The sequence below is a fragment of the Pyxicephalus adspersus genome, chromosome 4 (genome assembly GCF_032062135.1).
Source record: "Pyxicephalus adspersus chromosome 4, UCB_Pads_2.0, whole genome shotgun sequence".
In the NCBI taxonomy this organism is placed as follows: Eukaryota; Metazoa; Chordata; class Amphibia; order Anura; family Pyxicephalidae; genus Pyxicephalus; species Pyxicephalus adspersus.
The window spans coordinates 122517494-122544546 of NC_092861.1; the positions used below are offsets into that span (position 1 = coordinate 122517494).

At 35.8% G+C, this 27053-nt stretch overlaps 1 protein-coding gene across 1 annotated transcript in view; it reads left to right on the forward strand.

Moving 5' to 3' along the window:
* CCDC85A (coiled-coil domain containing 85A) overlaps positions 1-26330 on the forward strand; it is a 154736-nt gene extending 128406 nt beyond the window's left edge. The window contains exon 3 of the mRNA XM_072409507.1: positions 11014-26330. Coding sequence (XP_072265608.1) covers positions 11014-11063 — 50 coding nt within the window. The 3' untranslated portion in view covers positions 11064-26330. The remainder of the gene's footprint in view (positions 1-11013) is intronic.
* The last annotated feature ends 723 nt before the right edge of the window (positions 26331-27053 follow it).

The window sequence follows — 27053 nt, forward strand, 5'->3', positions numbered from 1 at the left end:
CCCATCAGAAGTTCGAGGAAACTTTCGCCAGAATGCCAGAGGCATTCCCATTTATCCCTATATCCCACCAGGAAGTGTTTGAAGGAACGTTCGATTCCCTGTTTTCTAAACAGATCCCTTTTGGGGCATGTACACATGCCCCACGCAAACAGGTTTACCTCTTTAAACCACTTTCAGAAAATAGATAACTTTGAAATAAATGGTTCTGTTTTCTATACTTTTTGTGGGTGGTTGGTAGTGGCAGCTGTGCCACTTGTCTGCCATCCCAGCTGCCTCCACATATTTGAATAGAAAACACTACTTTTACAAGCATTGATATGTTTTCAGTCAGTCCAGTCAGTCAGTCCACAAGTCTCTGATATTTCAATTGACATTTTTTATTTATTCCCACCCAAGAGATCAATGACCATCGGTTACCAGTCAGGATGTAAAAGAAAATTGCCCTACCAGCAAAAGAGAGAACAGTAAAAAAAAAACAGCAACCTTTCCCTTCACTATTCCAAATAGGATAGGGTTTCAACTCCAAGAGAAGCCTTCTCCTGTGTTAACGTTCCACATTCTATCTGAAAAAAGTATACCTACCTTACATTCAGCTTTTGCCTACAGTGTGTGGGAGAGTGTGACATCACAGTCACTTGTGTGAGATCCTGGGGAAACTAAGATTCCCCATTCTCAAATTAAGCTTAGTGGTAGAACATCTTTGCCGGATTTGAGGTGCTCAGACTTCCTAGGAATTTGGCAAAAGGACAGGGACACCATCTCCTTCTTTATGGAAGCTTGGTGTACAGTATGTATGAATTTCAACTTTTAACTGCAGTTTTATTTTCTACAATGCTGGGATTTCATATTAAAGGGCATTCTACTAAAAATGAAACACTGTATATTACTTGGAATTTAGTTGATTTGGCCCTTTACATTCTTGCTTTCATTCTCTAAATTGTCAGAATTCCTTTAATTGGCTGATATAGAAGGTTCATACTTCAAGAAGTGGAAAGCCATTCCTCCAGTATACTTATCTCCACTTAATGTTTTTGAGCTTTGTTAGTGCATTTTTATCTAGCAGTCACTGTGGCAAACTTTCATTATTTAAATGTGAGTATTCTCAATCTGGTACATATTGCTAACCCCTTGCAGCCCTAAAAAAGGTTAACATTTTTTTTTATAAATGTGTGTTTGTGGTATACAGGTTATAGTGAAGTGGTCAAAAAAGAACTGGACCTTTTCTTGACAATAATTCTAAAGCAACGCATGGTGGGAAGGTGATAAATAATAAAGCAGAAATTAGTACACATCCTCCTACAGAAACCACAGGGATGACATCTGCAATGTCTCCAAGAATGGGCCTGATTTAAAAAAGCTCTCACTTTCATCAGCGAACCTGGGTGATCCATCAAACCTCAAATGGATTTGGTCCAGGATTGAAAACATTTGCTAACAAAAAGCAAATTACTTTTAAGAAATCCATTCCAAGTTTGCTGGATCACCCAGCTTCACTGATCAAAGTGTATCCTCTTTTAGAGCTTTTTAATAAATCAGACCCAGTATCTTTTGCTTAGCACTGCAAAGAATATTCTATGATTGGAAGACAGGCTAGACACATCACTTTGACAGGATATGTACTCAAAATCTCCTGAGCTTGGCCTTTTCCCACATTCAATAATTTGAATGTGGCCTCACATGTTTCAGATCCAATAGTCAAAGCAAAGGGCACCTTTCTAAACCCCTGATGTACTATATGAATGTGTCGTTTTAAATTGGTATATCACAAGCCAACAGATGATTTAAAAGGGTTGGTGAACCCAAAAGTGTTATTTTAGCAGCACAGTGGATTTTGGTTTTCCGAGTGATGTACTGGCTACTTGTATCACATCTGCAGCAACATCGTCTTTCTATATTTGCTGGCTCTGTTCCCAAGTACTTGGAGTTTTCCCATCTTGAAGTTTGTTCTCTTCTCAATCCTTTAAAACACATTAAAAATATCAGGCAGTATTGGTGTCTTGTAATGTCGATGTTATACCTGGCAGAAAGCACAGAGATTTCGGCACTGCAGTAGGTAACTCCTCATTACAGGATTAACTCTCATTTATCTTCCTAACATTGTATTATTAGTTGTGGGCGGTCTGAATTATTTATTGTGGTAATATATACATTTATATTGATAAATGCATTACGGATCTATAAAAAACTAGAGCCTACACTAGACATAATTTGTGTTACTGACCTTGTTTTGACATTATTAAGAAATATATTGTGGAGTGTTGTTTTCTGTTCCATGAACATTGAGTTTCTGAATTCACAATCGATAGCTTTTGTGCAACATAATTTTTCTGTTTATTGTTTGCTGAAGTGATGGCAGCTATACTATATCAAAACTCAACTGTAAAGGTTTCATAGAATTGTTTGGTATACCTATGAAGACAAATCAATCTACTCACCACTGATGTGTAAGTATGATGCTTTATCGAAATTTAAGTGTTCTTCCGAGGAGCCTTGTCACTTCCTTTTACACTCTTACTAGATATTATTGCAATGTAAAAACAGATATAAATGGACTGAAAGATCAATATAAAATGGTGTAAAAATCACTTTTACGCTATGTAATCTCATGGCATTTCCTATGCTAAATATAAAAGTAGTAAAGCCCTTCCTTTAGAAAGGATGTGGGAGAAGTGTTCTTGTTCTATCACTTAAGGCTAACTGAAAGTTTTTTTTTGCTTCTTTTGCATATATTTAGTCTTCTGGAACTAGGTAAACATCATTTAAATGTTATAGAACTCCTGAACATGCACTTAATAGTAAAGTTTTCCCCAGGAGTCTCCAAAATTCACTGTCTTAAGGACTTTAGGGGGCCAGACTGTGGCCAGTGGGTGTAGAAAATTCCCAGTGGTCAATGAGGAATAGTACTCTAACCAGTGATGCAGTGGAAGAACTCATTTTCAGATTGTTGGGGTCAGTAAAAGGAATAATGCTCCATTCCTAACATTAGTAAAAAGAATAATGCCCCGATATTGGTGTTAGTGGGGGAATAGTACCCTATTGCTGGTGTCAGCCATAGGAATTATACCCCAAACTCTGGATTAGTGAAAAGGAAAATGCATCAAAGGTGTCATTGTGCCTCAACATGCCCACAATACCAGACAAGCATCCGGCCCACAGACTGCAAATTTGGAGACCATTAGTCAACCCTTTTTCCACTGCTATGAACAATCCTTGGATCTTATCATGAATACGTGTGGCTGAGAAAACTGTAAAACCAAAAGAATTTAGGATATTTCAAAAGGAAAACAAAATCATCGATACTAAATTAGGTGTACCCTATAAAGAATCTAGAACAGTTATACTTTATTATAATGTATAAATAGTGGAACTTCCTATTTAGAAGATAATGATTTTTCATTTACCTACCAACACCATAAAAAGTGTTGTAGCTTTTTTGATTTTGTTTTTTTCGCTACTGCTGTAAATAGAAAAAAAAATCAGATAGCATTCCTAAAGCCTAGCTGAGGTGAAATAGATGGAATTTTAGTTAGATGGAAACGGTTGCCAAGAATGACAAGTTTACCAAAGGGCCATTTTGAGTTTGCTGATGAAGAATATCCTAAATAAACTTTCTTTTGGCTTTTATTATGAAAATAAACTAAGACAGCAAACACCTTCCTGTGTTCCAAACAGCTTTAAAGGACATAAAAAGCATTCTGAATGACTTAATGCTGGTTATGCAGGGAGTTAGAGTGGTACTGTCTATATTATTAGGATATTATGGACTAGGAGCATGCTTGGGGAATTATTAAGAATACTTCTTACTTCTTACCTACTTTAAAAGTAAGGAGTGTCCGGATCTATGTTAGAGTGGCCCACGTGAATAGCTGATCCATATCAATCCAGGTTTAGCTGGGACTTTCATTCTGTACAAATAGCAAATTTCTGGCCTTGACAATATAGATCTGTTGCATACTAAATATTTTATGTGTATAGAATAACTTAGGAGTATTTATAAAATAATTATACCGTAGATCCATAGTTAGTTTGCTCCTTCCATTTAAATATCCCAGCCAAACTAAGAGGGTCTGGTTTTTTATACACAATTCTACCTCCATGAACCCTGGTAAAAGCTTGGAATTCTGAAGACCTTCTCTAAGGTTGTAGGAAACAATTAGAAAATTAGTTTAAAAATGAACCATTGAATAGCTAGTTATGACTTTACTTACTTTGTTCAGAGTTTTCTATCCACTTTGCTGTTGGAGCAGTTGTGTAAGATACCTAATGTTGTATATACCTATGCAGTCCAATAGCCACAGTGTTTAGCCGTACTGTTTATTGCACTCTGTGATTGTTGAAGCTTTCAGAAGATGATTATAGACTGAAGACAAATTACACTAGACATGTAGAGATCATTGATATTATAGTCACTTTACAAACCAATGCTTCCATATTTGTGCTTTAGGAATGACTTGTCAAGTGCCATGTTTGGTACTGATTTTAGCATTTTAAAAGATTAGTGAAAAAGACATAAAGAGAAAAGTACCTGACAACACAGAAAAAGTAAGATAGTGTAAAATAAAGAGAAACATTTATTTAGAAGTCCATCAAAAATGTTTTTTTTTCTGGCCTGAGCAATCCCAATCATACAAACTGCATGTGCTGGGGACAATGCAGGCTGCATGATAGGTGCCGAAGGGACACATATAGGGTTCTAAGGGAATAAATGGATAATCAGAAACATAATAAAAGTAAAGCATTTGATATAATATAGTCATATCTTATCTTACCATCACATTCTGTATCACTTTGCAGAATCATGGATTCTTAGTGGAGGGAGAAAATGAATAAATCTTTGTCATAAGGCCAGAGAATGATAGAGTCCTGTAACATCTATATAAAAAACGAAGTGCTGGCAGACTTCGTAGAACTGATTGACTGTGTCAAGTCTAACTGCTCTAATCTTTTCAAGTGTCATTACTGCATTTATGTGTTTTTGGACTGCTTCAAAGGATAAACTGCAAGTCTTTTATTTTCCCAGCACACACAATGATAAACCAAATCAGGAGGTTGATTTTAGAAATAATTTCTCTTAGAAAGAAAGATGAAGTGGTCAAGAGAGGATTACAACGGAAAAGTTAAGCCATTAATCAAATAGTCAGTGCCTTAAGTGCTGTAGCAATTTGATATTGAATGCAAATATATTGCAGGGGGGTTTATCTGCCTCACCTTTATTTTTCTGTCTGTTGTTATTAAATGAAACCAATGTTGGTGCAACTGTCATTGGTATCATATGTTCCCAGCCATATCTCCCAAGCTATCATGTATGTAACTTTGTTTGTGGCAACAACTGATTTCATAGAGGAGTATATTTTATAGATTATAGTTCCTCCAGTGTAGAATCAATACAAAGTGGGACAAATGCTGATGTATTTAATATGCCAAGAATGACAAATGTATCCATCTAGTGCAGACTTTCTCATTTTGAGTTTGGGGATGAAGAATATCCTAAATACACTTTCTTTTGGCTTTTATTATGAAAATAAAGTCAGACATCAAACACCTTCCTGTGTTCCAGACAGCCTTAAAGGACATAAAAAGCATTCTGAATGACTTAATGCTGGTTATCCAGGGATTTAGGGTGGTACTCTATCTTATTAGGATATTATGGACTAGGAGGATGCTTGGGAAATTATAAAGAATACTTCTTACTTACTTACCTACTTTAAAAGTAAGCAGTGTCCGGATCTATGTGAGAGTGGCCCAAATGAATGGCTGATCCATATCAATCCAGGTTTACCTGGGACTTTCATTCTTTACAAATAGCAAATGTATGGCCTTGATATTATGGATCTGTTGCATACTAAATATTTTATGTATATTGAATAACCCAGGAGTATTTATAAAATAATTATTTACAGTTAGTTTGCCCCTTCCATTTAAATATCCCAGCCAGACTAAAAAGGTCTGGTTCTTTATACACAATCCAACCTCCATGAACCTTAGTGAAAGCTTGGAATTCTGATGACCTTCTCTAAGGTTGTAGGACAGAATTAGAAACTTGGAATCTGTGTGGTAGTGTACACCAGTGAATTAAAAAATGTATCCATTGAGTGGTGTTGGAGTGGAACATTTGGAAAACCCTATGAGGACCTGCCATGTATATGGAGCATTAACAAGAGCCTTAGAGCGGAGTACACAATTGCAGTTTTAGAGTTTTTTTCATTGAAAGATGCTGGCTGTACCAGCCTGACTGTTCTATAGTGCAATAGTCTACCAATATTTGGAAGGGAAATACTATCAGTTCATTGTGCCATGTATGTTGACACCATCACAAAAATTATAGGAATGTGGGAGATGGGCAAATAAAAAGCTTTAACAGACTACTCTAAAACTACTGCACCAAGAACCTGAGATTGCTTGTTTCTCTGTTTTCTTCTTCAGGACAACCAGACTCAGTTTCCAGCAATGTCATGGTATGAATGGGCACCCACATATTCCTTTAGCATTAAGAATAGTTTAAGGGTTAGGTTAAGATTAGGGTCATTTTCTGTAACTGTAAAAGCCTCCTTTGTATAGACATCCAAAACACCTGAAACTGCAGCTGGGTGCCACCATCTTGGATTGGATGTCAGTAGCAACAGCAAAAGTTTTACTCTATAGCATTTCCATTCACTCCTCCCCAGCAATTACATGCATACAAAGTTGTGTAGTGAGGGTAAGGGAGAGGCATAGGTACAGGGTAAGCACAGAGAGTAATTAGACAGCCCTAGAAAAGGAGAGGGCTATGACGTGCAAGGGCTGACTAGGAAATTGAGTCTTCCAGAAATTTAGGGAACTAGACTTCAAGTAAGCATTTAAGCAAGTAACTGCTTTTACAAGCAGTTTTTTTTAAGTTGATGACATGATATCTTTAATACTAGTCTACTTATCACCTCCTTTTTCCACATTGTCTATTCCTGTGTCAAACTTCTTCATCACTGACTACCCTGTACATTGACCCCTAATAGTCTTTATGATCCATTTCCGAAGATTGGAAGTTATAGCTAGCTATTACTAATGTGACTTTTATAGGTCACAAAAGTGTGAACCTGGAGTGAAAGTTTTCTGACTCCTATGTAAAAACATTAAATAGAGCCCTAATGTATGCAAACTTTTTTTATCATAATAAATTGTCCTATGTATATTTTATTATGTAAATAATGAAAGCGCCTAATTAAAACTTTTAAAGTTTATAACACAAATACAAAGTTGGTTAAAGTAAGATATTTTTATAAAGATATATCTGTTTGTTATTCCTTCCCAGTTTATTATATTGATTGGTGAATAATATATTTAAAATTTGTTGCAAATACATATTTCTGACACTGAAAATAAATTAGATTGATAATGCAAAGCAGTTCTCTGATTAGACTAATTCCTTTTTTATGAAAGGTGTAATTAATTTTTTCAGAAGAACAGTAATCCAAGGGGAAGGCTGATTAGAATGGACAGTCATTACTCATATTGTCAGGAACACATGTCTGTCAGAATGAAGGGGGCAGCCTGGGAGGGTCGATATGTAAATAGAGAACATAGGGAATATGTTGATAATACTGGATTCTCTTTGACGTTATTCAAATAGTTTCTGCTTCGGTTATATATCCATTGTGCCAAGGAATTAATTTAGACAAAAAAGCCTTATAGGACTGTGGCAGATAATGAAGATGTACAAATAATGTCCACATGTTTAATATGATCCTAATGTCATGGTGGATTTTAAACATGGAAATACCTGGCTCTCAAATGTAAAACATGATGAAATATTTTTTGGTGATGACTAGAGGTAAACTGAATGGGGAAAATACCAGTCAGACCTAATCCAATTGAGAAATATGACCGGATTCACAAAGAAGTATTTTAGGAAGTCTTTTTGGTGAAAAAGCTAGAGAATAGGAATTGGGAATGCTTGAGAGTGGTTTTATATTGTGCTACAGGACAACCAGATGGTTTCAGCAATGGCATGGTATGTATGAGCTGCCAGATGCACTAGGATTAGTTTAGGGGTTGGGGGTTAGTATGTTATATTACGTTTTTTGTTTGCTTTAAAGATGTAATAAGGGCTGGGAAAGTTACATATGAGGAAGCAATGGGCATGGAGTCTTGGCAGAAAGCGTAGGTTGTAACCTTGTCATTGTCCTGGTAAATGTTGGAAGTCATTGAGTATCTGTGTGAGGGACAGCTGTAATGTATGGAAATTGTCATATATCGGTATATAAAGGGGACAAATTGTTTGGATTGAGCAACAGTAATTTCAGCAGCAAGATAAATAATATTATCATTTATATGCAATTGCATGATTATTCTCCTCTGTAATAAAATAAACTTACCTGCCTGTTTGCAATTCTTTAATTTAACTCCCCTCTCCATCCCTTTTGTGCTGACATCTTCACCTGGTCCTCTTACAAAACTGGGACTATCTTGATTTGCCAGGCCGGAATTAAGTAATTTCTGGGCACAGTTCATTCATTAATGGCAACCAGCTGTCATATACTGAGCGTTGCATGTGCACATTATAGAAAAATTGGGAACAGACAGGTAAGTTTGTTTGATTGCAGAAGTGACATAGCCCGCAATAAAGAACCTGCATGGTCACAATTTTTTCATTATAAAGTTTGTTAGGTATAAGTTTTAATGCGACTGCAATTCTCTAATTCCCCCTCCCTAACAACTAAACTCAGATATTAATACTTTGTAACACCTGCGAACCTAGCCTTTGGCTCCTTTGCCAAGTTATTTTAAACTGTGGTCATTTTAATCACATACCTTTTTTCCATATGACCCCCTAATTCCCCTTACCTCTCTTAATTTCATTTTGCATGCCCAAAGTTTTGTTTCTTGTTAAGTTTTTTAGTATATGTATAGTTTTCACATTTTGTTGTACAATTACAATGATTTATTAGTAATTGTTACAGTTCAGTTATTCCATATCACATAATTTCTTATCTATTGGTTAAAATCTATTTCTCTTTGACTTATTAAACAGATTTACCCTTAAATGTAGCTGATGCAATACATTTTTGATGCCAGTTTTAATATTATTTGAAATATATAGGAAGTATTACCAATATATTTTCTTTGCTAATTTATAACTGTACCATAAGACACTAAATTTGATGATCAATTGTAGCCCCAACAAAAAGCACTAATGTGAAAAAAATTGAAAGCTTTAAGGTGAGCAGAAACTAAAGCAGTTTTCCCTAAGAGAACATTTGCTGGTGATCCTGAAACCTCATACATCCAGTATTAAAATGCGTACTGCGGAGGTAATGATACTAATACTTCAAATAAAAGAGAAATGTAAGCTAGATCCTGGAGGAATTCATTAATGTTAAGATTCATATTCATGGAAAAGTTGCTTTGGCTTTCAGAGCAGTTACGGTTTTAAATAAATAGGAACAGTTTGCTATGAAGCTACATGTACCTTCCAGATAAATAATAATTTATAGAAATCACCCTTGCATTGTGTTATTGGTAAGAAAATGTGCTTGGCATAGAGCATAGGGGAATGAGGTGAAGTTCTGCTGACTTTAGCCAATCATGTGCAAGCAAAAATCATGTTTTTTGTAATTTCCATGCATTTGATTGGGTATTAGTTTAGTGAATCTTCGCCTGTTTCTTTAAAATAAGTGAATCATCTCTTTTAGGCCCAGATTTATTAGATCTATCCAAGACTGGAGAAGATCAGGAGAACCTGGTTTGGAAGATTTTCTTAAAAGTCATTTCCTGTTACCAAATATTTTACGTCCTTAACCATATCTATTACAGGTTTGTTGGCACCCATGTTCTCCCATGACAGTCTATCTTCTCCAGTTTTTGAAATCTTACTATCTAATAAATCAGGCCCTTAGAGTGATAATTCACTTTGCTAAGTGAACAACTTAAGCTGCCTAAATCAACACAGTTAGAGCGGACCTATTATCAGAATTTTTACTTTACATAAAAGGGTGGACAAAAATTACATTTTTTGTTGTTCTGAATGGGGGCATGAGAAAACTGTGACCACATAACAACCTCATTGATGATAGTGTGAACTAGCCCTAAACCTGGCACTGGACCCCTCTGTTTCACATTCTGAATTTCTTTTGTCTTCAAAACTTTTCCCTTTCCCAGCACCTATAGTGACCTGTCAGATTCCTTGATTGCTTCACCCAGAAAATTAAAACACCTTGATTGTTTATTATGGGCTTTGTGTTTTCCTTCAATTCCTTCTCAGGTTTTTTATGAACTACATGTTTTCCCTCAAAATACACCAGTTTTTATGTAAGTTTGTAAAAGGATCTAGTGTAAACCTGATGACCTTATTAAAATGTATTTGCAACTTCTCACCCTTCCCAACTATTAAAACACAAGCAACACTGGGCTTCGTTAGACTTTTCCTAAAAATGTCTCTACCCAAGGACAAGTTTTGTGTTATAAATAATGAGGCTGATTAATTAAAGTTCTCCGAGAGTGGAAAAAAAGGATTAGTATGGGAAAACCTGGAAGATCCAACAAACCTGAAATGGATTCTTAAAAATCATTTGCTATTATTTGACAAATATTTTTAATCGTGGGCCAGATCGATTTCAGGTTTGCTAATACATTCTCTGAGATTTCACAGCACCAAAGTTAGAGTGCACAGGGAGTTAGACGTTCATTGGATTTCCAGCAGATAAACATTGTTCAGTTCTCCAAGTTTTTTTATGAAATATCTGCCATTGATCATTTTTTCAATGACTGCAAATATCAAACTGTGTAAAACAAATGCAAAGGATTGGTTTCAGATAATTCACTCACATTTGTATATGACTAACCAAACACTCAAGGTTTGTCATCCAGTGCAAGGAGTGAAGAATTTCTATTTTTCATTTTAAATGTTAGAAAAGAACTTGTATACCTGTATAAATAATTTGGCGTAATGACATGTACCATATTTTGACCTTTGCAAGGTAGCTGACAATTCAGCATTTTATTTCTTAGCAGACTGACACTTTTGTGTTTCTTCTCTTTCAGGCTGTGTGGAGGAAACTTGGAGATGCTGCAGGTTCATGTCCTGGAATTAGACATCTGTCTGGCAGTCAGTACAAAGGACCAATGTAGTACAAGATGACTATTTTCTGCACCCCTACGATGATAAAGAACAGTGAAATTACCATGAAATATCCACAAAGATGGTTTACAAATGTTATTCCCCTTAGAGAGTGTCATGTCTGAATTTATCTCTGTATAGAGTAATTACATAAAATGGCACAACTAATTTACATGATCTTTCAAGCTGCATGTATGTCCTTTAAAACAAAAGGCACATACTGTGTTTATAGCACATTATACAAAATATATTCTAAGGATGGCACAGCTGTTTACTGTTTAAAACCAAAAGGTAAAAAGTGCTTTGACAGGGAATATGATCCAGTCTAGTAAAGGTATATATACTATGTATTACAAAAATATATATATATATATAAAAGTCTTTTCCTAGCAAAACTTAAAAAGGTATTGTATTGCTGCAACAATGTTTAAATATTCTATTGTAAACTTAATCATGGTGTCTGGTAAACTTGACGTTACTAAAGATATGAGATATTAATTTATCATTTTAAAATGTAAAATGCTAATAATGTCAGGCACCTGGAATACTTTCACATACAAAAATCTAGACCATCTTACAGTATTATAAAAGCTTTCAAAATGTATATAAAAAGGCTTCCTTTTTGTTCTACCTGTATACTAAAGGGATGATTTACTAAAAAAGAAATAACTTCTACATCAGATCAGTAAACCTCTAATCAGATTAAAGTCTCAGGGCTGGAATAAGCGTTAAAATAAGAGTTTAGAAATACTGTGTGCATTATTGTTTGCATATGGTTCCTTGAATAAAACTATGGCCTATGGACTTTCTAATATGTACATATTCTTAACAAGCAGGTAATAAAATGTAAAATGAGCCCTTACTGGCCTCTGTAGCTGCAGACAGTGTGGAACAATTCATTTGTTTCCTTCAGTTTAGTGGGTTGGCTACTTATTTTTACTATCACTCTCGGTCCGTCAGTTTTCCCATTCCAGCAGTGACTTGTAACCTGACAGCCTTATAAACTTTGAAAAAAATGTGGGTCAAACAGAATTGAGACCTGATTTATGGCAATTTTACACCCGCCGTGAGCCACAGCTTAAACTGCACACAAGTTTGGAGGATTTATGCCACAGTCACCGTTTTAGATGTGCCCAGAAGCAGCCAACCACATGGTTTTCTGGCATGGATGTGAAATAATATAAGCCCTTAAAAGACATTACTGATTCTCCTATGAAACTTGAGGATGAACTTGTTCACAGTGGCTATAACTAGAAAAGTTCAGATTTCTGAAATGTAATAAATTTTACTGCTTGCTAAGAATATGTATTTATTTAAATTGCCATAGCATGGTCACATTTTTATTTTCAAACAAAACCAGAAGATTAGTTGGAATCTCCAATATCTGGTCTCTTTCCATTGGTATAGGTACAACTTTAGAAAGACACTAATTTATAAGGGCAGGGCAGAAGCAAATGTAAAGATTTCTATATATTCTGCAAGTTACTGTATTAAATAATGGTGCTAAATTACTGATATTAAAAAAGTAAAGCAAAAAAATGATCACTTTTACTATTGGCAGCCAATCACATTACAGTTGTCTGTTTCCAATTTGCAGTCAAATCATTTGTGGTGGAATGTGATTGGTTACTAAATACTAAGTGTTTTCCCCCTCCTGTTTTTATCAGCCTCATTCAGGATACACTTACAAGAGTAAAAGCTGAGTACAGGTTTACTGATTTGGCATTAAAGTCATGTCTTTTATGAACTGTCCTCTTTCTATGAAAATGGTGCTGCACAATAATAATGTGAGCATGCCAAAGTGCTCAGGCTTATTCGAATATCATTTTATTTCCTTTAATTGTATGGGTGAAGTATAGCCTGTTAGTTGCGTTAGGAGGTGCTAAAATCATACTATTTCTTTCCAAAGGGTGTAGCAAAAAAGAATAAATTTAAAGTACAATTGATTTCTTATACAATACATTTGTTTTGATATAGTTTAAATACAAAATGAAAAATATCGGGACCACTCTTGACTTTCAAATCTGAAATATAATTTCAAAACCTTTGAAAGTTCATGATGCTGATAATTTAAAATATTTTTATCTTTAATTTTTTTCTGATTATAAAAAAATCTAAATTTGCACTGCATTTATGGATATCAAGCTTTTCTTGCACAGCATTCATTTTTAAAAAAGATTATCAAATAATCAAGCATGTCCTTCCATTATTGAACTGCTATATGCTTTTATTCTGATTGCCTGAGTATTGACCAAGAGGTGCCATAGATGTGTGTAGTTGGGTTTCTTCATATGTGAAAACCATTAGGTCGTGTGTAGTTAAAAGCTTTGATAGATGTTTGATGTGTTCAGACTGCTATGATAGTTTCTTGTATGAATGTGCAACAGGCTTGTTAAAATATACATTCATTTATTTTTCCACTGAAAATATATTATAGGAATGCAACAATCTTCTATTTTTAAATACGCTGTAGAAAACTGCACATAGAGATCCTGGGCATCATTACTTCTTACTATTGTGCTTTTTTATGTGTTCATTTTTTTTATAGCTATACCTGTTTATTCCTATATTAGATATTCCCTATGTTAGGAGAACATGCCAAGAAAAAAAGTCATAGTGACCACAATAGAACAACACATTTTGTATTATTTCCTAGGATAGTGTCAGAAAGGTTCTCATTATTACAGGTCATAGTATACCAGGAAGCAGTTACTTGTTCTGTTACATCTTCAGCATTACAGTATAAGTCATAATAAAATTTAACCTTCCACAACTAGCAATTTTCTAGAATACTTTAGTTTTACTTTATAACATTTTCATCAAAGAGTATGAGCATGGTTTTATTTTAAGAGCAGTGTGTAAAACAAGCATTTGCAAAACATTTGTAAAGGTTTTGGCAAACTTTAAACACCTTTGGTGAAGCCTTTAATGATATCAGTTGAAATATCAGGATAATAAACATATAGGAGTGGCATAGTGGCCTTGCAGCAATAGGGTTGCAGATCTAAGTCTTGGCCAGGACAATAGCTGCATGGAATTTGTATGTTATCCTCGTATTTGCATGGGTTTTCCCCAGTCACTCCAGTTTTATCCCAAAAATCTTAAGTTAGATGACATTCTCACAAAATTGCCCTTGGACAATGGTAGGTGCATTAAATTGTGAGCTTCTCTAAAGGACAGAGTAAATGTTCAGAGATATCTGGAAGTGAATTTTATGCAAAAAGCAAAGCTAATCTTAGTTAAAAAATACAAATCACAACAAAAATGATCATTGACTCCAATCAGACCTAGCAAGGAGTATGGCTACATGGATGACTTATCCTCTTATTTAGAAGGACAACCTATTTGTTTCCATGTTTTTATCTATATGCAGTTTGTAAACTATTACAAATTTCAGAAGATAAATTCAGTTTTTGACTTGTTGAATCAACCAACAATCTTGGGGAAACTAGAGAAAAACAAAAGATCCCAGCCTACTGAGCCTGGTTTCCCAAGGAGTTAATTGAGGTGCGGGTCAAATAATGATGTCTACCACATGGCAGGGCCAGCTGAATGAGACCAGGGACTTTTTTAGCTGCCTGTAAAGGTGGCATTCTTTCCACTGATAACCAATGCAATGAAAATGTATCCCATTTATTGAATATAGCACCAAAAATTCATTTTAAGTGTCTCTTATGGGGTAAAAGAGGTTGAGAAAGACTGCATTACAAATCTAAATAGACATTTTCGGTTCTCCTGTTATTATAAATTAGAGAAATTATGCAAGAAGCACAAGATTTTGTAAGTTTGGTGGAATAGACAACAATCCAATATTACATATCTGCTTAAAGAGTGGATTGATCAGGCCAAACTGATTTTGCTAAGAATTTAATATAATGACATTTTTCATGTGGAATGCTTTGGAAAACTTTTGCGTAAAAAAAACTCCTGGCCTTGCTTATAAACTTTGCCATTTCACTGACATCAGGAAAGTCATGTGAGCATCATTGTTTCAGTTATATGGTCATCAATAGCTTTAGATGGTGGCTCAAAATTTAGTGTTAGTATATACATTAAGGACCTTCTCACCAGGCATGCTGTGTGCCAACACATGGTCCAAGTCAAGGTGGATTAAAAAAATTTACTTCAAACATTGTATCTGTGTGTTATCATATTTATCCGAAGCACAAAGTTTGTGTAGAAACCCTGCACAAGGTGCAAAGCACAAAAATCTGACCCTAACTAAACTAAAATATTGAATGTAGTTGTTCTTATATTTCAATGGTCAGAAAACCTAAGCACAATATGCGTTATGTTTACTGAAAACTTTGATATAAGAAAAAGGCCTTCATTAGAATGAAGATACATGTGAAAATTACACATCATGTTGGGGTAGGGAGTATACATCCTGACTTCCCATATAGCTGTCCTCATGAAAAATATTTAGCTTCTCTTGTGTTTGAAATGATCATATACAAAGTTTATACATATATACAAATACACCCTGTAAATGTATTTTTACACAGATTGCTTTAATGTGTTTACATATAACAAGAAGTCTAGTCATCTGTAGTTTTTTCAGCAGATTTCTAAAATAAATGTATATAAAAATATTTGAAATTTAACCTGGTACAGATTAGGGTATGATGAGGTTATTTTTATGTATGCCCCCAAAACATGGGTGCAACTTAATATTGTTTTGGTATTTATAGCTAATGTATATATGCACCAGACTTATGTTCTTACATAGTTAGTCAGGTTATAAAAATGGCATAAATCCATCAACCACTAGGGAATTAAACAAACTAGAAACCAGCATATCACAAAAGCAACAATATATACATGTTTGATCCAGAGGAAGGCAAAACAACATGTTAAAGCCTGGTTCATTTTGCTCTAACAGTAAAAAATTATCCCATAAGGCATTTGGATGACCCCTGTACTTTGTTCCCTGTGTGTAAAAGTCAAAGATCTTGGAAACCTGACATGCAATAAAAAAGGCATTGGGATAATGTATGCACTCGTCAGCCAGGTTTGTACAACAAATTAAGGAGAACACAGAAATGCAAGAGGCACTTGAACATTAAACTTTAGTCTTAAATCTCAAGTAGCATATATAGTCTTTGCAATACAATGTATCTGGTGAGGCTGTATCTGGTGAGGCCAGTCACATCATGAGGACACTAGCTTGAGATACCAGACTAGACCCCAACAAACAGATATAGAAAGGAGCACCAAGCCACCTAATGAAATAGTCCACAATTTATTGTCCAACATTAAGGAATACAACCAATGAGTGTAAGGAACTTACCCGCCCTGCGAGCCCGCGGTGTCCCTGGGGTTCCCAGCCACAGAGGGGGACGCCGCAGTAGCAGGCAGCATGGCCGAGGCTGCTGCTCTGCTCGCAGCTTGTCTGTCTCTACAGGCGGAGGGATTTGCCCTGGCCAAATTACTGTTCAGCCAGGCAGCAGCCCTTGCATCCCTTTGGATGTGGTTCCTGCTCCCAGCACTCCTTTGCAAGTGCAAAGTAGTGCACATCCTAGGGGTGCTGTGGGAAGAGGTGCGCGTGTTACCATGCGTCCCTCTTGTACCCCCCGAGGGCGTGGCACTCGGCTGCCTCTCCCCAGGGCGGGACATAGTTAGTTTGAATTCCCTGCGGCCAATCAGCCGCAGGGGATTTACTCAGTCTCCCATCAGACAGTACCAGGTGGCGCAAGGTGATTGGTCATCCTGGCCATTTAAGGAGAGCCTGTCCATTACACCATTGCCCGCTATAGCCTCTGTTACCACAGTGTGCTTGGGTGTGTCTTTGTGTACTTTAAACTTTATCTGCTTGTCATCTCCTCAGTGACCTGGTCTGAAACTAACTCTGATTGAACTCTGCCAGCCCTGACCTCGGATTGTTATTGACCATTCTGCCTGCTGCCTGCCCTGACCTCGGATTGTTACTGACCTGCATTTGCCTTATCCTTCTGTACCTCGCTTGATTGAATTTAACCCTTGCTGTGCTGTGCCATTTTGAATAAACCTGATTCAAGGATATCTGGAGTTGGTTGTGGTTTGTGTGCCCAGGCGCATTACAATGAGATTTAGGAATCCTCTCTCTTAATCAAAGCTTTTTGGGACTTCCCTTTCATCAGTGCTCAATAGAAATATGTAGACTCAAAGCCAGTTCAGGTAGAATCCCAAAGCTCCAAGTATAACACTCCTGGTTCTCATGGTTTGATGTTGCCACAAAGCCTGCCTCTCAATTGTGAAAGTTGTTAAATAAGCTGCAGGACAAATATGTAACATAACAGCCCATCTGACTGCTATGGGCTACAGAGGGCCCAAAGCACCCTATTTCCTAAGAAATTGGGGGTCAAACAAGGGCAGTGGATGATATTAAAGTAGAAAAGTTATAGTATTGTGAGCTGGCAGGTATAAATTTAGGCTCCCCACTCCAATGCATTTTGCTATGTATGTGGCCCAAGGAATCCCCCAATTTACATTTTCAATTAGGGGGTCCTAGGCACATTTGTCCATAGTTGTATTTTTACAGGTTTTAAAACTTGTCACTGCATATATTGAAATTCTTTAAAATATGGGGTTTAAAGTTTGATTAGGAATAGCTAAAAGGGTATCCTGTTTACCCTAAACATTTAAAGTTATTTTTGGAGATATGAAGGTTTGAACACAGTGAGTGCTTAGGATGCAGAATATAAAAAAGCAGTCCTTACAGAAACAACTATTAACTGTGTTGCTTATTTCATCATTGTACGTGCCCACTGTACATTCCCCTCGGGTAACTCGATTTCATATACTTATGCGCATGGCAATATTATTTAGAAAAATAAAGTTGCATACAATTATTTAGCTTTAGTTTGTCAGCCTCTGTTAGATTTCTTTAAAATATTTAGTGCTCCATTTTACCAGAAGAATTGCTTTTATGATGGATTTTAACCTAAACGAATCCTAATAGTTTGGGGCTATTGGGCTCAATGATGCATAGTTATCACCCTGCTATCGAAAATCGTGGCAACACACACTGGGGATACCCTAGTCAATGAACTAGTGTTAATTACTAATAAATGGAAGGAAACTTAGTTTGTAAATGTTCACAGATATTATATGAGAAAAAAGATACAGAAGCAATAACCACTGCAAGCTGCATTGTGTTTTCATAACATTTACATATTATCAAAGATAATATTATAACATTTGCCTAAAATATATTTTTAATGTCGACCTTTTATTCCAATCTTATTTTTATAATCTGATTATCGCATTTCATATTCAGATTTGTAAATTGTTTCCTCAAAGGCCATCTGTATATCCAGGAAGGTGGTTAGCATTCTTTAATACCAGCTAAGAAAAGCTCAAGTAACATTTCAGAGAGCCTGCTTATTTTTCAATTTTTTTATTCAGGTCAAACGTGACCCATACTGTAGACTTCCACTAAGAATGAGGAATAGTGAAGAACAATCATTAATTGGGCACATGCATATGTTATGAGCAACTATGGTATAATGCACAATAGTTGGCTGTACAGACTAAAAAAATGGACTTCAACCTAAAGCCATAGGTATATGTAGGGATAATCACATTCACATACATTATATATCTAAAGCTGCCTACCACTTTCTGATGAAGGCTTTCTTTTAGATGAATAACCTGGTTCCCGAACAGTTTTTTTATGTTAGATGGTTCTATAGATATGCAGGTCAAATCTCACCAGTAATTATTCAGGGAGGTAGAGTAGTCACAGTAAAAAACAGATCTCTCCCTAATGACTAATATAAGGTTTATACAAATCTTTCCAGTCAACAAATCTGAATATGTAAGGAAACAATTTACATTTACAATTTACAGGTAAACAGACATCAAAATATGCAAATTACATTAAAAAAGAATGAAGGCAAACATTAAAATTTTAACTCATAATTTATGCCTAGTAAAATATATAAAATAATACAGAAAAGAAATATAGTATTTATTGAAGAATGAATGTAAGTTAAAAGAGAACTGCATTCTTTGTGTAAACGCCCCCATTCCTGCACTCATATACATGTGGTGATTAGGTGCGTAGGTGATTTTGTGTCAAAAGAGATCATGATTACCATGTGAGTACTATTAAGCACAGTAGTACTTTGAGCACAGACTTAGGACAAGTATTGGAGGTATATTTAAAAAAGCCTGGGCTTGAATCTGGCCAAGTTCAGAATTGCTTCCCTTTGTTTAGTGTTAACTGCAGTGTTTGATAACAACTTTGTTGTGCATTTTCAATGTGGTTAAGGTGCAGTTCTTCCTTCAGTGGAATAAAGCAACCATGCATCCAAAAGTGACTTTCCACTTTAAGGAACTGCGCCGCAATTCACTGCAGTTACATGCAATAAAGCACACAAAATGGTTCTCAATCACTCAGTTTCACCTAAATTAGAGCAGTTGGAAATGTGGTTGAGTGTGTGGTTGAATACTGTGGTCAACCATAAGTCTGAAATGGCCCTACGTTAGTTGAATGATGCTGGCTGTTATCAACCCAAAAGACGGATGACATTTAGTTAGTGGCAACAATTGAAGGAAACAGCTCTGAAGCTCAAAAAGTCACGTATTTTAGTCTAACTTTAGCTGGACAGTTTTAATTTTATTCATACCTGGAGTTCAACTTTAGATGGGGAAACTATCGAATTGTACCAGCCTTTTGTTAGGTACCATCCTTGTTAGATACATTTGTATTTTGTAAAGTTTTGCAGCATTAGAAGTAGACAGTTTGTTGGTAACCACTTCCAATTTCTGTGTGTTAGGGCTTTAGCTTGCTAATGCATGGAATTTGTATTCCCTTTTAAATGTCTCATTTATAGGTTTTCAGTGAGCAATGGATTGTAACCTTGTAGTGTAGGCAATACTTTATTCATCATGTGAAAAAAAATTCCCCAGTTCACATTAGCTGTTATCATGCAAATTTACTGGGGATTTGTAATCTGACTTGAGTTCTGTTTTCGGATTGCATTTTGTTAAACATAACACGGGGGGAAAATGATTTACATAAAACCATTGATTTTAAGCCAGGTGTATCAAGCCTCTACCCTCTAAAGAAATAATCATAACAATGAATAGCTTTTAAATGCACTCATGTGGTGAAACTGGGACATGGGGAAACTATGTTCTAAAGGCTTTAAGAATCTGATATATTTAGCTAAAACTCTGCTTAACGTTACATTGCCATATAGTAAAGGTACCATCCAAAAAACTGTGATATTTTGTCCTAGATATTAGTGACATCAAACAAAGAAACAAAATTCTAAGAACTTTAAAAGCACTAATCATGGAGATGTATCATATATATATTTAACAAATAAAAGAATAATACATTACAAAAAAGTGTTTATCATAGCGATTGCATGTAATATACATCCATTCTCATACTGTATTCCACATGTTTCAATACATAAGCTTCCTCAGGACTGATGAGACTGACATTAAAAAACATATATTCTGTATAATAAAACCAATTCAAAAATATTAATTTACGCAATTTCTTGGAATGACAGATCCAAGAGAGGAGTCTGAAAGGCAGTACTGATATCCACAGTCAACCCTGCATCCCGGGTGCCAAAATCTGGCCCGGGGCAAAACCTAGCCCCCAACATCCTTTTTTTTGGCCCCCCAAAGGAATCCTAAATATGAACTGCAGCTGGCCCACCGCTGCATTTAAATAGCGCCGGTACTATAACTCCTGGCATCACACTCGTCTATAGACCAGCAGGCTCTCTGCCTATGTGTGGCACTGCATTGGACTTGACTTGAATGGTTGGATTTTCATAGAAGAATATTGTTATTATTATTGTTAGCCTGTGCAAAAAGGTTACCATTGAAATTTAACTCAGAAGGCTACAAATAGAGAAAGAGGCATAGGATTTTTTCCTAAATAAAATTAAAATAAAAACTTTTATGCCTCTTTTCCTAGTAAAAGCTTGTTCCAGATTCAATATGAAGCAAAAACCTCTTTGTTTCCATATAAAAAGGGTTTATATCTAATGAGAAGATAAAATTTCAATTTTTTCAATAAATTTCAAGATTGGCCGCGGCTTTGTTTAAGTTTTTAATTTTGGCCCTCTGTGTATTTGAGTTTGACACCCCTGGTTTACAAGATGTAGAAGACACCATCATGAAATCTTTAAAAGTTGCTAAATTCAGTAATATCAGTATTTCTTTAAAGCACCTTCCATTCTTCCCAATCACAAGCTGTCAAATTTCCCAAATTGTCGCCCTTGTGCGATTATAAGGGTAAACCAACAGATTTCAAATTTCATATTAATTTTCATGCCAAATTTAATAAAAAGGCATATTTGAATGTGCAGTAATTGGTCAAATTTTGCAAAGGTCGTTTTCCTGCTAGAAAGGTATTTGAATGTTTAGTTACAGCTAGAGAGGTTTGGATTAATTTGGGTTTGCTATGTTTTACTTCTGGCATGCTTAGAGAGGTTTGGGTTAATTTGGGTTTGCTATGTTTTACTTCTTGCATGCTTAATATTTAGTACTATTTAGATACTGGATGAACAGTGGAGTATTTTGCATCAAGTGTGAAACCTACCTACGAGGTGGACTGTTGCTACTTGTACATAAAAGCCTACCTCAAGCTCTCAAATCCAAAGGATAAGGAAGCATGGCTGCTGCCACTAAACTTCCTGAATAGCACTAAATTTAAAATAAAGATAAGATATACTTTTGAATATAAAATATCTAAACTTTATCATGGTAAGGTTATTAGCACAGTGACCACACAAAGACCCTTATATTAACATTTGTCCGCAGTACTTGTAACATTTTTTTATTCATCTGAAAGAAACAGGATTTTTACTTGCACATGATTGGATGGTTGAAGTCCGGAAGGTGTCACCTTTTTTACAAGCTTAAATGAAAGTTCCTATGCAAGGTGATATTTCAACTTGATAAGTGAACAGCCTTTAGTAATTGAGCCCTACTGTTATTTAAAGGTCATTTAACTAATAAAAATGTTAGCTTTGGTAAAGCATGTGAGCCGTAATTACTCATCAATATCTTAAAATGCAAATATGTTCAGCATCATCTAAACCAGCGGTCGCCAACTGGTGGTGGTTCAGGAGAAAATTTTGGTGGTCTGCGGCTCTGACCGGCGCGCCCCCCAGTGGGGTCAGAGCCGCAGACCATGTCTCCTGTACAGATTGCAGGCTCAGGGTGTTTTTTTTTTTCCCTTTAAGTGACACACAGCTCCCGCATATGTGCGGTTCGGAGTCCGTGAAATTAGTAGTCGGTGACGTCCAAAAGGTTGGCGACCACTGATCTAAACTACTACTTGTACCTCCTGGGTGTGCATCATTACACATCCTGGCCTTATAGTTTCCTTTGAATAAATGATCCTTGCATATCATTATATGGGGTAAGTAATAGAGAGAACATGTGATGTCATTAAACTCAATTAAATACTTCAATGGGATTTTTTTTTAAACAGGAGGGCTTCAAATAATTTGGAGAGAAGAATGTGGAAAAATAGATGTAAGATAGCATTAAGCTAAATAAAGAAGGATACAGAGTGCTGAATGTCTTACACTTTACAATAAAATAAATTAAATTTTCCTCTAAGGGGAATTTAGTTTATCTGCCTTGCTGTAAATATTGCTCTGCCATTGTCATTTATAAACCTGCATAGAAAAGATACTGTAGCTCACACAAATAAACATACTGATTTAAAATTATGTCTCATCCTCCACCACCCTTATTTTTGCAAGTTATTAGTTCACTAATCTGTCTGGAGTTCAGCAGACCATTTTATTATTCAAGTATTTCTGGCAAAATAAACATTAATATAGTTCACACAACAGTCTATAACAAATCAGAAAGGAAGAACCCCACTTTTTTTGACTGCTATTTTGACAGCCATGCTGTGTGCAGACAGCAAACAAAGTACCAGATACCGGTATGGTCGGTTTACCTGCAGCTCATCTATTTTACCCATTGATGAACTACCATGCCTTGTTCTTAGAAGTGCTCAGAACAATAAAAATCTGTCTAAAATCAAATCTGATCAGATCAATCATGAAATCCAAATGGATTCCAAATAAACTCAAATTTGAAATATAATGGAATCGCACTCTAAGTGTATTATATCGATTGGGGATTATATGGCTCTTACAGCCCAAAAGGCATCCCTGACAAAAATATTCTTACAAAACTCATGAAAGCACGTGCCCTCAAAATAGATTTTTTTCTGCTACATTGAACCTAAAAGGCCAGTCTGTATGTTTTTTTTTTTTTTTTGAATAACGACAAAAAAAGGCATTTTTCCATTTCACCCCACACTGATATAATAGAAGCCCCTGTGGTGTGTACTGCTGCTGTTATAAAACACAAGAACACAATACATTTGGTTTTCTGTGTGCTAAAGCAGGTGTCTTCGCTCTGACAGCTGAATGTATATTTTGCTCTGGTACCTAAATGAATGATTTAGAGAGAGATGTGGCAGCAGTTTATGTCTATCAAGCTTTACTACATTGAATAGTATACAGGTAATTAACTGATAAGAAGGCCTAAGGTAGACCTAATCAATGTGTTCCTGCTCCCTCTCTATCTAACCACAGGCCTTGACCAAGCTACATTACTTTAACAGGAGCAGAGAATATTAGGGTCATGTTTGGGCAGTGTTTTCTAACAATGGACACCCATTTTTGACAGGCATGATGATTCTCATGTCATGCTTTAGCTTTGAGTTTAGTGACTTGCAATTCTTTTCACTTTAAAATTCCTATACATTTTTACATTTTAAAGACAATGTATACGTATTTTGGGTATATAAAATGAAACATTTTTTGTTCAGAATTTTAAAAAGCTCTTTATCATTTGTTTTGTGGGGCAATAAACTTAATATAAGCTCTTTTATATTAGAGTTACTCTACTCCTAGAACCAGAGAATATGGGGTGATCCAGCAAACCTAAAATGGATCTGGTCCTGGATTAAAAACATTAACAACTAACAAATAGCAAATTCCTCCTAGAAATCCATGACTGTGAAATTACAGAGACCCACAGACTTCCCTTTTCCACCCATAACCTCCCCCCGAATACCATAACACAACACTTTCTTTTGTTTAAATGGCCCGCAGGCCTTTTATTAACAGACAATTTTAATGTAAACCTTTAACAAACGTAAACATCATAAATAATGATTTACATACCAACTCAAATAGGTATTCATTAACATAAATTAACCTTAAATAACAGTAATAATAATAACAGATTAACAATCCCTTTAAAACATTAACCCTTTCAGGTTGGCGGTCTTCGAAGTCCCACACTAACACCTAGGACCTGCGCCAAAAAACTGCCGCCTTAAACACCCAGCACCACTCCTCTTCACACCAATCTGGAGCCTCGACACCAAAGATGGATCTCCCAACCCCACCGATGACACCACCAAAACAGACTACCTTTGAGGACCTCCACCGCCATACCATACCTAAGTAAGGGTGGGCAGGTGTTAACTTTTTCCTGCCATTTTCCAAAATCAAGAGACCCACCCACTAACTTCCTGCTCATTATAACCCCTTAACCCAACCCTCACCCCTGCCTACCTACCAACCCAAAACAATACCAATCAACCCTTTCCGTCTGCTTCCTGACTCCCAAGTCATGCAGGCCTTTCCCTTACGCTTTTTCCAGGCCTGTTCTTTCACTACATTCCAGGCCTGTCTTTTCAGGTTTGCTGGATAACCCAGCTTCACTGTGGAAAGTGTATCTTCTCCAGCCTTGGGGAGTTTTAATAATTCAGGCTCATTGTTCCAAACAGGACAGAAATATTATACTAATATAGAAGTGGAAACCAATTTCAGAACAATTATACTTTAGAATAGTATAACAAACTGGGAATGGTACATTACTTTTTTTAGGGACACATGATTCATAAAGGTTGTGTAGTTAGCCAGATAAAGAGCAATGGCTTATGAACAGAGATCATGTGTTGAAATTACAGGGTAAGGTTGAAAGAGAATATATATTCATTTAGTACAACCCAATTCAGCAGAATGCAGATAATGGTAATTATAGAATTCTTTCTGATAGTTCTGAGTCTGTTATATCTCATGTACCTAAAAAATACATTTTATCCATAGGGACTTTTATAGGTTTAGAACAGCTAACGTTGATGTGGAGCAAGTTGGGATCCAAAGCTGAACATCATTCAAAACTGATACTTGACATTTAATTCACTGTATGTCTTTTCACACATACTCAACAACATGGGCAATTTTAGATTTATTTCATTTTAGGAAAAAAGAATGCTATAAGTTGGCATTCCCAATTACAGGGAATAAAATCTCTGCCCAATGTGTGCAGTTTTCTGATGTATAAGCAAATGATACACAACTGATCCAACCAAGCTATACCACAAGTAATATCACGTACAATATATCCCTAATGATGACTTAAAGGTATGCTCTTCATTTGCCACATGTTACAGAAGGACCTGCTAGGGAAATATTCTTCCTTACTGCTACATTGTCTGGATTATAAATGTCCCTTTTGTAATAAATTGAAAATTCTACTAAAAATGTAAAAATATCAATAAAAAACAGGCATTAGGAATTTTAGGAAGATAGAGACCTAAAAATGGTTCCTAGGAAATGATTAAATTTAATTATTATTCATTTGACACAATTGACAACAAGTCAACCTTAAAATATAGTAATCATGGCACAGAGTTTAACATTTATTTAGCAAACTGAAATTGCTTTACCCTGTATAAAAAACATATACTATACCAAATATGTGCATGGCGTGACTATTTTGCAATTGCAATCATATTGTTTGATGTACTGTATAAAATTGTTGCATTCCTATCAAGTAGAGATATTAGACAATTGAATTTACAGGCCTGAAGCACTAATCTGGAGTGCCTAATATACCAGACAGTGGTGTTTTAAATTAGAACAATTATGTAAATTTTGATACCGTATTGAGATTATTTTTTTACAGTTATGCATATAAAATAGCATTGAGTATATGTATTCATTAGAGCAACAATAATAAACTATTTAATCTCACCTTTAATGTCTCTGATTTCAAATAAAATGTGTGTCTGGCCATGTCTGTGTATGTTTATGTATGAGTACCCATGGAATTGAAGAGGATCTAAACTCATTATTCTACCTGGTCTTTTTTTTTGTCTAGCCAGACCGCTCTAGCTTAAAGTGTAAAAAACATACTTACAATTTTTTGAAGCGGTCTGATATTACCACAGTTCTGGTTTAGATTATTCAGGGCGGGGTTAGACCTGCTTCAGGTTCGGGTGATCCCACTTAGCTATCGGCGGCTGGCATCTTGCATTCTTAAAGAACCAGCATTCGCACATTTGACAGCAGTGAGAAGTGCTGGTACTGCTTACTCCCCCCCATTGGCTGCTTCGGTTAGAGTGCACTACTGATTGGCTGCTCAGGAAGAGGCAGGTAATCAGTATATCTGCTTTCACATACTACCTACTGTGGATGATGGCTAAACACAGAATGTAATACCAGGAACAGAGCTGTCTCCGATTCACGGTTAGGATATTGTAAGTGTTTTTTTGTATTTTAGGAAGTGGAACATGGGGTAAAGTTACTACATGAGTTATTTTCCACTTTCAATGATAATTTACATTTATGTGATTTATTTGTTGATAGTCAATGTTTGTAAATACAGCAACAACATCCCTTGAGATGAGTTTGTGGTTCTTTTTATTTCTTTTCATTTGCTGACCTCACCATGTATATAACACATGTCACACTTGGTCCATAGATAGTATTTGAAATGTCTGCATCATGCTTTTACCTCTGCACATCCACAAAGATCTACTCATATATGAGCATTCATGGTAGACCTGTTAGGAAAAATCAGGAGTGGACATCCATAAGGAGCATCAGTATTGTAGAGCTGCTTAATTGAATGGATTACCCAGCAAGCAAAAAAATTAGCCATGGTTGGCTATGGTTCTAAAACT